Raw genomic sequence first — 14047 nt, 5'->3', positions numbered from 1 at the left:
ACAAACTACAAACTTGAACAACTCATTAAACAAAATAACCAAACTTAAACACATGTATTCGGCTCGTTAAGGTTCGTAAATAATGTTCATAAATCATGTTCGTTAATAAAACTCTTATCAATATGCTAAATAAATTTTAAATTTTAAAATAAACAAACAAGTTCAAATTATCGAACTCAATAACCAACCAAATAAGTAAAAGTTTAAACAATCAAACACGTTTGAATTAAGAACTCGATAACATTTAAACGAATCAAACTCGAATCAAACTTAAATTGAAAACTCGATAACATTTAAATGAATCAAACTCAAGTCAAGCTTAAACCAAACTCAAACTCATCGAAAATAAATCAAATCAAACTTGAACAATCTTTTCAAAAGTTTAGTTTATTTTACACTCGATTTGATTCGATTATCTTATCAAACAAACTTGAATACCCTAAAACTTAGCTTAGTTTGACTTGTTTACAACCCCAAGTCTTGTTTACTATTCAAATTGAATGATACTGGTTAACGAACCAGCTAACTGCTACCATTCTAAACCACCACTAAAAACTGTCAAGCAAGGATACAAAGCAAACAACATAAGCAGCATCAAAATGGCCAGACAGAATCAATCATCATATGAACTCAAAACAACATACCTTTAGAAATTTCTTTCCAAGTAGCAACATGTTTAGAATCCTTTCTTTCTCGGCTTCAAATTTTATGATACATAAGCCGATGTTTATGCACAGATTACAGAATGTCACCAATCTTTGAGAAGATGGCCAGCAACTTCCTTATAACTTACTTTCTTCTTCTTCACTGGATTTGCATCATTATCTATCTGAGGTATCTTACCTTCTACGGCTGAACTCTCGCCTTCAACTTTCCTCTGGCTAAGACTCGGAATCATGTCTAGTAATATGGAATGCAGAGGATCTGCCATTTGTTCTAACTTCTCATGTTGTCCTGAATTAGCATCCAATTCGGGTTTGTTTTCCACACTATCTTGCTTATTAATCAATTCAAGTGGATATTTGTCGGGCAATCCAACCTGACCTAAAGAGTCACATGCTTTATGTTTGGTCTCATTCAACTCTGTGGCTTCTTGCTTACTTTCTTCAGAGTCACTGCTAAGGGATTCATCCTTATCTATTTTAGCAGCCCGGCGTCCGACTCTGGTTCGTTGTCGTTTAGTCTGTCTTGGTTTTGCTTTTCCTGTGATTCTATGTGGAGCCCTTGCTCTCTTCCGGGCTTCAGTTCTACTGACCAGATTTGTGGCATTGTAGTTCTTGGTAGTACTCGTAGAAGCAGGAAGTTGAACATCGTTCTCACTGAGAAGAAGATAAAAACATTTCAAACTAGTGTAGAAGTACCAAATGCTGAACAGAAAAGTATCGAACCTAAACAATTGGAGGCGAACAGGAATGATAAAACATTTGACTTGCAGATAATTTACTTCAGATCCAAATGACACAAGAGCAGAATTTTGTTTGTCCTTTTGTTAGATTCTAAATTCTCAAAACCATTAGTTCTACATGAACAATTTGTTTTCTCGTTTTCTGCACTTTACCTTGCAATGTTAGAACAATAAAATCACATTCATTAACAAGATCCCCTTGCCACAATCATGCATTCAAACATCCAATCCATGGAAGTATTTGAAAGAGATTAGTCATGAATAAAGTTAAATCTTCTAAGCTACTAAGTTCAGGTAATTCTCAAGATGCCATTAGATTCTTTAGAGAAGCTTTTAGGGTTTCGACATTATATATGTGATAACGGTCCCTACTCTATATAAAGGCCATGGCTATCGTCAAGTTATGGCATGAAGCTCCTTTATAACATAGATTAGAAGACCCCTGCGCTTAATGACATTGTTTGTCTTCACAACTCGATATTGGACAACCATAGTTCGAGGTATGATTTAGTTCCACTGCAAAATATGATTATGTTTTCTTTTAGAAGTCATTATATGTTTCACGGTCTTCATGTTTTTATCACCATTATAAGTTTGTGGTTTCCATGCTTGTTATCCATTTTACATGTGAAGCCGTCATAAACTGATTTCACATTTACTGAGAGCATCGCATCACATACAGAACATGTAATCAGTGAACTAAGGAGAATCATAGATCGTGTCATCTCTATCAACAACAACAACAACAACAAAATTACAAATTCTAGAAATTTAGATTGAAAACAAGAAACAAATTCTGTTCGAGCCACATATGGTGTTTAGATGATATACTTACCTCTCATCAATTTCTATACTTTCTAGAGATTCTGGTTTCAAACTATAGGCATCTTCATTCAGCTTCTTGCTTTCCTTCATGGAATCCTCCAGCCATCGGTGCCTCACTACGTGTAACTTATTCTGATGTAAAAAGCGTCTCTGGCTAAGAGGAAAGCTGACGAAAAGACAAAGTTAGACCCCACTAGTAAGAAATATATGATGGCACAGATACCAAATAATCCGACAAAAGAAGCTGGGAGTGACAATAAATCATGACCGACAAACAGGTACGAGGAACAACAGTGAAATTTTTTGTGACTACAAAAGTTCTTAGCAACATAAACATGCCATCAGCAATCTTTGTGGATTATGTTTCTCATAAGCAGAGCAAATGGCAGAGAAAAGGTTTATACGAAACACAATATTAAATGCTAGAAAAATATACACCATGAAAAGGTTGATTATGGAGTATCAGCTCTTTACCTGTTGTACAAGTCGTCAAAGTTATACCTCTCGTTCTGTGAATAGACTATCAAATGAGTAGCACGTATAAGACTATCACAAGCTTCTCCAGCATACAAGGTTATTTCGAGTTTCAACCTCCTCAACGCAAGCTCTGAAGTTGCCTTGCAGTCTAAATCTCTTTTAACAGAAAAAAAATCTCAGCATGTTACTAGAAGTCTGGAAATAGTGTTGTCTTGACCATCATTTTTCAGATTGTCAAATTGTACAGAAAACAGTACAAGACACAGAACTTACACGCTAGGCATCCATTCAACGACGTAAATGCAACAACCTCGAAAGAAGCACAAACGTTGCAGTGGACAGTATTTGTTTTTGTAATGCTCTACCTTGTTTGATTCCTCTGTGCCAACCATGTTGTTGAATATCTGGAAAAAAAGATAAGAGAAACCATATAAAGGTAAGAGAGAACTCAGATACCCAATATAACACCAGCAGCAGATAAACCATAAATCAAAATTCCACCAGATTAGTCGCTATTTGTATGCAACAGTGTGATGTACATTTTAAAGATAGAGAACTCAACCAAATAATGACTTCTCCATTCAAGATACTGGAGACTGAAATTTAGTAGTGTATATATAGGAAGAGACGATAAACTTAAAACTGCTATAGAACAGTAGCCTACAGCTTCTTTCTTGACAACCCCTCACTACTTTACCAAATTAAAACCCAGGTTGACTTGCAATGAGTTGGCTTGGCTATTTGTGACAGCAAAATGTTTTCAAATAAAACTGCACTTTTGCCCTCATTTTGTCGTTCTCCTGCTGACTCTCTATCGACTAACAGTGATGAATTTGAAAAAATGGTAGCAATCATATATGAGAGAACCCATGCCAATCTTGGAGTTAAACTAGTCCTTAGCTTCTAGTCTGTTGGCTTACTGAGAAAACTCAGCATCATCATCTTTAACAAAGCTAAATTATACACTTTGCTTTTTGGACACTTTTGTGATCCATATCAATATTATCATGTGACAATATTGCAAAGACATGGTGCATCTTAAGAACCCCAAGCTTTACTAGTACCCTCTTGAATTAAATTTACTTTGTCAGGTCAATGAATTCCCTAACGTGAAATTTTCCTCAAAATAAGGATTCTGGAAATTTCACGAGCAATGTAAGGTTTTAAATTCTAGCCATTGCTAATCAGCATGGAAAAAACTTATTGTTCCATCCATCAACCGGCATCGGAGCTTCAATACTCTTGGTATGCAAGCGGAGGTCAAAGGGCTGATTTGTGAGTAATTCTATGGCTCTTCATGAGCATCTTCTACAATTCCAACCATGAAAGGAGTTGAGAGGGTTGAATCACAGGCGGTCAATTGTGGTCAATTGGTTGATTTCCCAAGGATGGTCACTTTGGGTCTTCTGCGGGCTGCAACCACAAGATAGGGCAAATTCAGCAAAGGAAAGATTCATGTCAACGTGTCAACCATACTGCTCATCATCCTCAATTCCTTGCGGCTCCTTCCTTCCTCTTCCTAAACCTGGCTCATAACAATTTCAAACCTTACTGCAACCTACCTTTTGTTTATATATACATCAAAATTGTTAATTACATTATATTTGTTCTTAGCCATAAAATGAAATGTCAGAAAATCTCTATGTTTGATTATGTGAATTCTTCACCAAGGAGGGGTGAAAAAAGCTCCAATAAAATTTCTCACTTGCTTAATGTCTGTGACATCTATATCGATGTAATAACAGTCTGAAAAGGCATCAATCTCGCCAACGAGCTTTCCCCTCGAAGAACCAGAAAAATGCAGGAAGTACCTATCAGAAAACTTGAATCAGACGTGAGAAAAAACAAGTAACCCATTACAAAGAAACCATACTAACTTTGGTTGCAGATGTAGAAGGCGCTTTTGCTTGCAACAATCCAAGACCCAAGAATAGTGAATGACATCTCCATGGTGAACTGCTGCCTGATATCTAAACCCTTTCAAATTAAGAATCAAAATTTCAGCCATAAGACCATGTCAGCGGTTCTTCTTAAAATGAAAAAACAAAGGCAGACCTTTCTTTTCAGCGGCAATGCAATGAGTAACTGAATCATTAAGATTCATTGAGAATGCTCCTCCATTTTCAACCACAGCCTTGTGAAGATGGTCCATTGAAAGGGATTGAGGAGCGTTGATAAAGTCTAACTAGGTTAAGGAAGTGATTGTTAAAGGAATATTAGGAAACATGTTTGAGAAGTAGATGAGTTACTCAAGCACAAAATTACAAGTGCAAGGTTTCAACTGGTGGATTTGTATGAAATATATTCTGGAAAAGAAAAAACAATTTTATCCGCAGGCAAACATCCCTGTGAATGAAAGGATACAGAAAACCATGTTAGCAAATATGAAGGTTTCCTCTTGAATATTTGAGATGCCAGTCTGGATAAAATGAGCAGAGATCACAGAAACATTCTTCCTTGTTCCTCTCTTCGTGGTTTTTGTACGTTTTGGATTTTGACTTTGAAGACCTAGATGATTGGTTCGCCATGTATTCCCATTACTCGATTGGACCAATTCTACAAATGCTGGATTAGTTGAGAGTAACCAAGGACAAGTATCAGAATACTGATGGATTAACCAGAGCAGCGCCATCCCCTTCCCATAAATTTTTTTGTACATTTATATCTTTCTACCAAAAAAAGGGCTAGAGTGTTGCTCGCTAGTTACAACTAGAGCAAGACAAATCTCGTGAACAGCAGAAAAAATAAATAAATAAATAAATCCATGCGAGTACATGTACTATTTCAGGTGCCTTTCCTGTATTATTTAGTAAATTCATAGAATGCTTGTCTATCATTAAGACAAGCTCTTCCATCAAAACATTTAGTCAGTTAGAGTATGCCACTCACTAAATGCAACTACTAAGCAATGAAATAAAGGCCAGGAGCACTTGGATCAGATCATGTTTACAAGGATTTCTTCCATAGAAAAAATTCAAATTCTTATTCAAAAAGTTCAAGCTAACATGATGCATTGACAAATTTACAATATTTTCACCAGCATCAAGTTGGATTATATTTGTAAGAAAGTCAAAGAAATATGTAGTTCCAGATTAGGAGACCCACGATATTTTGAAGCCAGTTCAGGTACCATGTTGATGTGATAATATTGTTAGGGTTCAACACCAAACCTACTCTCTACCAATTTACTTTTGCAGCCCGAGTATATTTGTTTATTTACACACAAAACCTTGATATAACCATCATAACATTTTTTATTTGAATTGGATTTGGTTAAATTCTAAACCAAACAGAAACCAAATTTATTGTCCTAAATAAAAAATACATATTTGTCATTGAGTTATTTAGAGTAATTCAACATTTATAAAGTATATGTCAAAAATTCAAAATATGACATTAATTAACATATTCTTTTTAAACAATTTTTAGACCTCAAAAATCACATTTGATATTATTTTATTTTAAAAAATTGATCTTTGAATGCAAACTCAGTCCTCCAAACCAAAGTGATAAATTCAATTCATATTAAGTTTCCTCTACATGAAATTTGGTTTGATTTCCAAGAAATAGAAAAAAAAAAAAATCTGTATGATTGAAACCTGTAGATTTACTTAGTGAATTAATTAATATCAATTAAAATCTGTTAGTATCAATTAAAATCAATTGGTATCAATCTTTTTGATCTGATAGAATTTTAATTGATTGACAGAATATTTTAGTTTTGTATATTTGGTAGGATAATAGAAGGGGAGCCTTGACGCAATGGTAAAGTTGTTGCCATGTGATCAAAATGTCACAAATTCGAATCCTGGAAACAACCTCTTGTAAAAAGCAGAGTAAGGCTGCTTACAATGGATCCTTCCCCGGGACCCCGCATGGCGGGAGCTTCGTGCACCGGGCTGCCTTTTTTTTTATATTTGGTAGGATAATATTTTTTCCATGATTTGTTTGGATTGATAGACCCATTGTATCTATAAAAGTGTATTCTACTCATTATTGAAATGATAATTATTAGTCTCCACCTTTCTACAAAACCAAATAGAAATTTCTAAGTACCCCAAATCTCATTTTTAAGAATCAGATATAGACACAATAAGCTACAGTTTGTTCTTTTCAGGCAGACACATTAACAATATGTGGAATTCCTTAAGATATGTCTCCCTCAAGTGCAAAAACAGTAAAAAAAATGCATCTACTGCTAGGATTGAACATAGAGCCACACTTCACAATGTAAACAAAATGGATAACAGGTGTAAGAAGAAAATAAAAAAATATATATGTAATTCTAGATTAGGTGATCCACGATGCTATGAAGCATTGCAATGCACCAACCAATTTTAAAGAATATAGACATAATAAGTCACAGTTTATTCTTTTTAGTTTTTATTAATCTTATGAAGACCAACATAACTTGCATGTAAAATTCCTCCAGATATGTCTCCCACATTAGTTTAAAAGTAAAAAAAAACAGCTACTGCTACAACTGAACATACTATTCTGATGCAAGTCACAAACATGGACAAGAATCAAAGAGCTTACATTGCAAATCTAGACAATCATGCCATGGTTTGTCGTATCTCACCTGAGTAATTCGGGGGAACCTTAGACCATATGGTGCCATAAACACCTGAAGGATTGAAACAATTGTTGCAATGTTAAAATATATCTTGACATGATAAAGGCAAACCAAGTAGTATAGTAATTAAGATGACACTGCAGTTCATATACGTGCAAGATTCAGTTTGAAATAATGGGACAATTAGATATCTGGATGTTCCTACTTCCTACAACAAGTAGCATAACTGCACTTGCAAAGAAATCAGTAGCAAGAGTACCTCTGATTTTACTGTCCGGATATCACTATTTATAGATAGAATGACAGATCTGCATTCAGAAGAGGAACTCTTAAGGCAATTACTAGTTAACTCAATGAGAATCAGAGAGAAAGGCTTACTAACTTATCAGGGCTCTCTATCCACACATCTGGCCTCTCCTTCGAATTATTTGTAACTACATAACAATGTGGAGCACTTTTGGGGTATTCATTTTTCCTTTAAAGTGCCAGGCAGAAATTAGATTACAACCATGTTCAAATACAAAATAAGATAAATATATGTCATGTAAAGTGAATAGTTAATGAAAATAGTACATTAGGTTGGTTAATGAGCTGGAATAGGCCAAAAAGCAGATATCCTAATGCACAAGAATATAATTGATCCACTGTGCAAAAGATACCTGACGGTTCATGCAATCATTTGTCTGGAATCTAGTGAAGCATCTGATCAGAAAAGCCAATTGATTTACTTATGTGGAAGTGCAAGTTCTTGTTGAAAACTAATAAGAGTAATTGAAATTGGGAAAGCTCTTTTAACCAACATCATTCTTGTTGCACATCCAGCAAAAAATAATATCAAAGTGAAAAAAAACAACCAAGGAAGCTGATCCATTATCTCATTCAAATACAGCAGTGGGCTTTGTTGGTTAAAGAGTTAATACCAAAGAGCATATAATAAATTGAAATGGAGTAATGAACCCTTCGAAGGAAGTGTAGAAGTCATCTTTACTGAGCCCTTCTTGTAATCTGTTTGGCTCCTTGAAACAATAGGACAAGCTAATGACCTATAGCTACCAGAGGAAGAGAAACATATAGGATGAGGAAAAAGTGTTGGCTTTGGAAAAGCAGCAAAAAAGTGTGACCAAAAGGATAGTGTGGTCAAATTTAAAGGAGCGATCAATCTATTAAATATTAAGCTATTGGATTCTTTTATTTTATTAATTTTAAGTTAATCAGGAGTCAATGGTTGTGCTCCATTGCCTGGCAACAAAGTTCACACAAAAAAAATTAAAGAAACGAAGCATAACCTTATTAGCAAAGGTCGATAGTGATGAAATTTGGACATTGAGCTACCAATTTCCTATGGTGAGATTATGGCACTGATAATCAGATTAAGATCCACCAACATTTACAGAAGTAAAAGAGTAGAAAAGAGGAAAAACATCTGTTGGCCTGCTTTACTTTGTCTCATCTTCTTCTTTTGCAATTACAGTAGTAAACTGGTTATGTATGACAATACCATTAACACATTGGATAATAATTGGTTTAAGAGAAAAATCGTTATCTGCTAAAATAATGAATTATGTAAGAAATGGAAATGAGAATATATATCGCATTAAAAAATGGTACATAAACCCTATAGCAATATCAGCAAGTGTAAGATACCTGAAATAAGGCTTCAGCTTAGCAACTAGAGAATTTAACTCCTCATCCGCAAGACCACTGCCAACTCGACAAAATGATATAAATCTGCATATCAATATCAATATCAAAAAGTCATGTTAGTCCCAACTCCCAACAATATAGAGTATCCAGACACTTAAGATATATCATATATTATATATAATCATCATCTGCAACATAAAAATTAATCTTATCTACAACCTACAAGCAAGTGATCTTAATCGGCTGCCATAGTGAGGTGAAATATGCGCTCATGTGGAAAGAATGATCGATGAGATATTCCAGAATAAGTTCCAAGAGTAATAATCTCTCTGAGCAACAGCAGCATGATAAATTTACATAATCTATTATGTTCTATAAAAGAAAAATGCTCAAGATTATCCACCTCTTTAGGTAGCCAGCCGTCTCTGAAAGCTCAGCGAGACCCACTAGAAACTGAGACACCTGAAAAATAAACAAGGACAAGAATTCATCTATACAAGTTGATATGATAACACAGCCATTTGGAAAGTAGAATTTTTTGGAGTCAGTATCCCTATATTTTCTATGTCACTTACTTAGTCAGCAATAGTAAGAAAGATAAACATGGAACTATTAAAAGGCAGCAATTAGCATAACCTAACACATTTCTTCTGTTAGAATTGGCGAGTTTGGTTTGACACTATTGTTACTATAGTTTTTTAGGCTTAAGGGTCATACATAGAATATTATCACCAACTGATATTAAAAAAAGCTCTCACGTGACTAGGACAATGGCCTATCAAAAGAGGGTGGCAAATTGTTCATCACTCACCCATGCAACCCTGTTTGGGGTCCCAGGAAGGGTCTATTGTATACCGTCTTATCTTGCTTTGCAAGAGGCTGTTTGGCTCAAGTATATCCGCAGAAATTTTCGTTAAACATTCCACATATCTTTGACCTATAAACCACATCTTAACTGCAGTAACCTGAAAGGCATAATTTTTACCATTCAACTGTGGTGACGATCGCCAAGGGGAGAATAAACTATAGTTGTTGGGAGACTGGGGTGCACACTACAGCTTGAGTTGGTGATCACCCAGGGAAATTGTGGCTCACTGTGTAGTTCACTATATTATTCTGAATTTTCATTTTAATAATCAATATTTAGTATTTACTTAAAAATCCAATCAATATTTTTTGGGGGTTTATTAGAGAATTTTAAGGCTGTCTTGTACTTTAAAATCATTATAGGTGGACCTATCTGTGGAATTTTAAATTGTGTTGGATTCAAAAATTAGGATTTTTGAGTCAGCTTTTTCATGACTCAAGTTTGACTCAATTTATAATTCATTTGGTCGAGTTATGACTGAACCAAGATCCACAACGCCAATTTTGGTTCGGTTCAAGGCGGAAGTAGGGTAAACCTCTTCTGCCCATGCTCACGTACAGCCCTCCATGATCGAACACCTCTTCTTCTTCTCTATTTTTCTACTAAATTCCAATAGAAACCCAAGATTTTTCCTCCTTTAAACCTTCCTCCTCCTTCACTAAGGCCAGCCACCCTCTCCTCCTTCACCGGCAACACTTCCCTGGGTATTAGACAAAGCAAGGGCAGCAGCTATCAATTGCTCTGCTACGATTTAGTGAGTGCTCCCTCTTCTTCTTCTATTTAGAAGTATCTTTTAGTGCTTCAGGGGAATCAATGGAGGTTCCCTAAGCCATGTTTAAAACATGGGCTTGATCCATATACTTTGAGGCTAAGTTTTAATGTTGGATGTTCTAGAGCAGCAACTTGGAGAGGGATTTTGAGATTTCCATTGTCAAGGAAAAGATTTACTACTTGTGAGAAGTATCCATTTGGCTAAAGCTCCTCTTTGAATAATTAGAGATGTCCAAGCCTTAATTTGACTTCTTTTGTGTAGGGACGCTAAAGTTGGACTCGAGACCAATTCAGAAACATCCTTTCACAACATCTTATGAGTGAGTGACCTATAGTCTAAAGAAACATATAGGGAGTTGCAAAAGCAAAGAGTGCATACCTTGTTGTTGAGGCTCATTTGGGAAGTGGGGTTGTCCCATTTGTCATTTTGACAATTGGTAGCACTCAAATGAGAACATGAAATTAATACATGGATCTTGGATGGGAGAGTGACTCTTGAATCGTGGAGTAAGAAGGGATTCTGTATCTAGTTTGAGAGGCACGATGTGACATCATGTACAAGAGCTCTCATGCAAAGTAATGCCAAAAGAATGATGTGCAAGATCTCAAGCTTTCCATATAATGAGGGCACAAGGTGTAGGATCTCACGTCTTACAATTGGCACCCTACATAATATATTTAATTCATGTAATTACTTATATACTATTAATTTAATTAATATTACAAAAGTAAATTTATTGTTCAATTAAAAACAACAAAAACAACAACCAAATCTTATCCCACTAGATGGGGTCGGCTATATGGATCATTTTCCGCTATTGAGCTCTATCTCTAACTATATCATCATCTATATTTAAATAAAGTTTATCTTGGTTTATCGTGGCTAACCAAGTCTTTTTTTGTCTTCCTCTTCCTCGTTTGATATGTGTGTTTGTCATAGTTTCACATCGCCTAACTGAAGCATTTATTGGTCGTCTAATATATGCATGTATCATCTTAAACGTGTCTCTCGGAGTTTTCCCTCAATAAATGCAACTCCGATTTTTTCTCTGATGCTCTCATTTCTTATTCTGTCCATTCTCGTATGTCCACAAATCCACCTTAACATCCTCATCTCTGCAACTCTCATATTCTGCTCATGTGCTTGAGTCATAACCCAACATTAAGCTCCGTATAACATAGCAGGTCTAACTGCGATTTTGTAAAATTTTCTTTTAAGTTTTAGAGGTACTTTACGTTCACATAAAACACCCGACGTTCTTCATTTCAACCATCCTGCTTGTATTCTATGTAAGACATCTCTCTCAATCCCTCTATTATTTTGCAAAAATGATCCTAAATATCTAAACCTCTCGGTTCCGGGCAACTCGTCGTCTCCTATTTTAATAATTGTCTCATTATATTTAATATTGTTAAACTTAAATTCCATATATTCTGTCTTTAGTCTACTAAGTCTTAAATCTTTCCCTTCTAGTGTTTCCCGCTAAGTTTCTAGTTTAGCATTTATTCCTTCACATGTTTCATCTACCAAAATAATATCATCTACAAACAACATGCACCACAGTACTGTGTCTTGAATATGTGCAGTGAATTCGTCCATAATTAGTATAAAAAGATAGGGACTTAGAGTTGATCCTTGATGTAACCCTATCTTTATTGGAAATGTCTTAGTTGCTCCGCCTGAAGTCTTTACTCTAGTCGTTACATCCTCGTGCATATCCTTAATTAGTTCAATATATTTTACGTTAACATCTCTCTTTTCTAGAATTCTCTATATAATTTTTCTGGACTCTATCATAAGTTTTTTCTAAGTTAATGAATACCATGTGTAGATCTCGTTTTTGCTCCCGATATTTTTCAATTAATTGTCTAAGAAGATGTATAGCTTCTATTGTCAACCTTCTCGGCATGAACCCAAATTGATTTTCAGTCACCGGTCACCTTCCTTAATATTTTTTTATTACTTTTTCCTAGAGTTTTATGGTATGACTCATTAGTTTAATAACCCTATAGTTTGCACAATTTTGTATGTCTCCCTTATTCTTATATAAGGAAATTAGAGTACTTATTCTCCATTGATCAAATATTTTTTTCGTTTTCAATATCATGTTAAATAAGTTTATAAGTCATTCAATCCGTTGTTTCCTAGGCACTTCCATATCTCTATCAGAATATCATCTGATCCAATGACTTTTCCATTGTGCATCTCATTTAAAACTTGTTCTACTTCTTTAGTTTGAACTCTACGATAAAAATTTAAATTTCTATCCTCATTTGACCTACTTAAATTTCTATGCTCAATGAATGGATCCATTCTATTAAAATAATAATTATTTAATATTACATAAGAATTGTATGCACAATGATCGTTTACTATATTATTATATTAAAAACTTTACAATCATGCTATTTATTCATTATTAATTAATATTCGAATATATTATTTTGAATAAACTAACAAAAATTTAGATATTAAATTTTATTTTAATTACAGATTGTTTTGTCTTATCTTTATGACTAGTTCTAAGAGTATATAAAACAGAAGAAAATGTGAAAAACTGAATGTACCTAACAACTTGTATGTACAATGATCTTTTACTATTTTATTATATTAAAAACTTTACAATCATGCTATTTATTCATTATTAACTAAAATTCAAATAGTGAGTGAAGCAAAAAATGAAACTTTTGAACGGTTATATCAAAAATTGGATACAAAAGAAGGGGAAAAAGATATTTATAGAATAGCTAAAGCGAGAGAAAGAAAAACAAGAGATCTTAGCCAAATAAAATGTATTAAAGATGAATGTAATAGGGTATTAGTAAGCGATGAAGAAATAAAAGAGCGGTGGAAGAGGTATTTTCATCAACTTTTTAATGAAGGTTTAGGAGACCAACTTAACTTAGGTAATTTAATTAGGTCAAATGAGCATCGAAATTTTAATTTTTATCGTAGAATTCAAACTTCAGAAGTAAAACAAGTTTTAAATGAGATGCACAATGGAAAAACCGTTAGACCAGATGATATTCCGATAGAGGTATGGAAGTGCTTAGGGAAACAAGGTATTGAATGACTTGCAAAATTATTTAACATGTAATTGAAAACGAAAAGAATGCTTGATCAATGGAGGATAAGTTCCCTAGTTCCCTTATATAAGAACAAGGGAGACATACAAAATTGTGCAAACTATAGGGATATTAAACTAATGAGTTATACCATGAAACTTTGGAAAAAAATAATAAGGAAGAAGACCACGGTAATCGGAAATCAATTTGGATTTATGTTTAAAAGGTCGATAATAGAAGTTATACATCTTCTTAGACAACTAATTGAAAAATATCGGGAGCAAAAACAAGATTTGCATATGGTATTCATTGACTTAGATAAAACTTATGATAGAATACCAGGAGATAAAAGAGAGGTGTTAGCATAATATATATTGAACTAATTAAGGATATATATATGAGGATGTAACGACTA

The 14047-nt window shown here is 34.3% G+C and overlaps 1 protein-coding gene across 4 annotated transcripts in view; it reads right to left on the bottom strand.

The window, feature by feature from the left end:
- Positions 1-620: 620 nt before the first annotated feature.
- LOC122032271 (DNA ligase 4-like) overlaps positions 621-14047 on the bottom strand; it is a 34449-nt gene continuing 21022 nt past the window's right edge. For 3 of the 4 annotated variants that reach the window (XM_042591553.1, XM_042591550.1, XM_042591552.1), the window contains exons 15-27: positions 9331-9389; positions 8928-9011; positions 7666-7758; positions 7543-7591; positions 7247-7334; positions 5072-5272; positions 4763-4888; positions 4585-4684; positions 4413-4518; positions 2981-3111; positions 2705-2863; positions 2241-2396; positions 621-1319 (exon numbers count right to left, since the gene is read on the bottom strand). In XM_042591553.1, the coding sequence (XP_042447487.1) occupies positions 749-1319; positions 2241-2396; positions 2705-2863; positions 2981-3111; positions 4413-4518; positions 4585-4684; positions 4763-4888; positions 5072-5272; positions 7247-7334; positions 7543-7591; positions 7666-7758; positions 8928-9011; positions 9331-9389 (1923 nt within the window). In that variant the 3' untranslated portion in view covers positions 621-748. The remainder of the gene's footprint in view (positions 1320-2240; positions 2397-2704; positions 2864-2980; positions 3112-4412; positions 4519-4584; positions 4685-4762; positions 4889-5071; positions 5273-7246; positions 7335-7542; positions 7592-7665; positions 7759-8927; positions 9012-9330; positions 9390-14047) is intronic. The other variant, XM_042591554.1, reaches the window with a different exon arrangement.

The sequence above is a fragment of the Zingiber officinale genome, chromosome 11A (assembly GCF_018446385.1).
Source record: "Zingiber officinale cultivar Zhangliang chromosome 11A, Zo_v1.1, whole genome shotgun sequence".
NCBI lineage: Eukaryota > Viridiplantae > Streptophyta > Magnoliopsida > Zingiberales > Zingiberaceae > Zingiber > Zingiber officinale.
The sequence above is the reverse complement of the archived record's forward strand: the minus strand, read 5'-3'. Positions and strand labels throughout refer to the sequence as shown.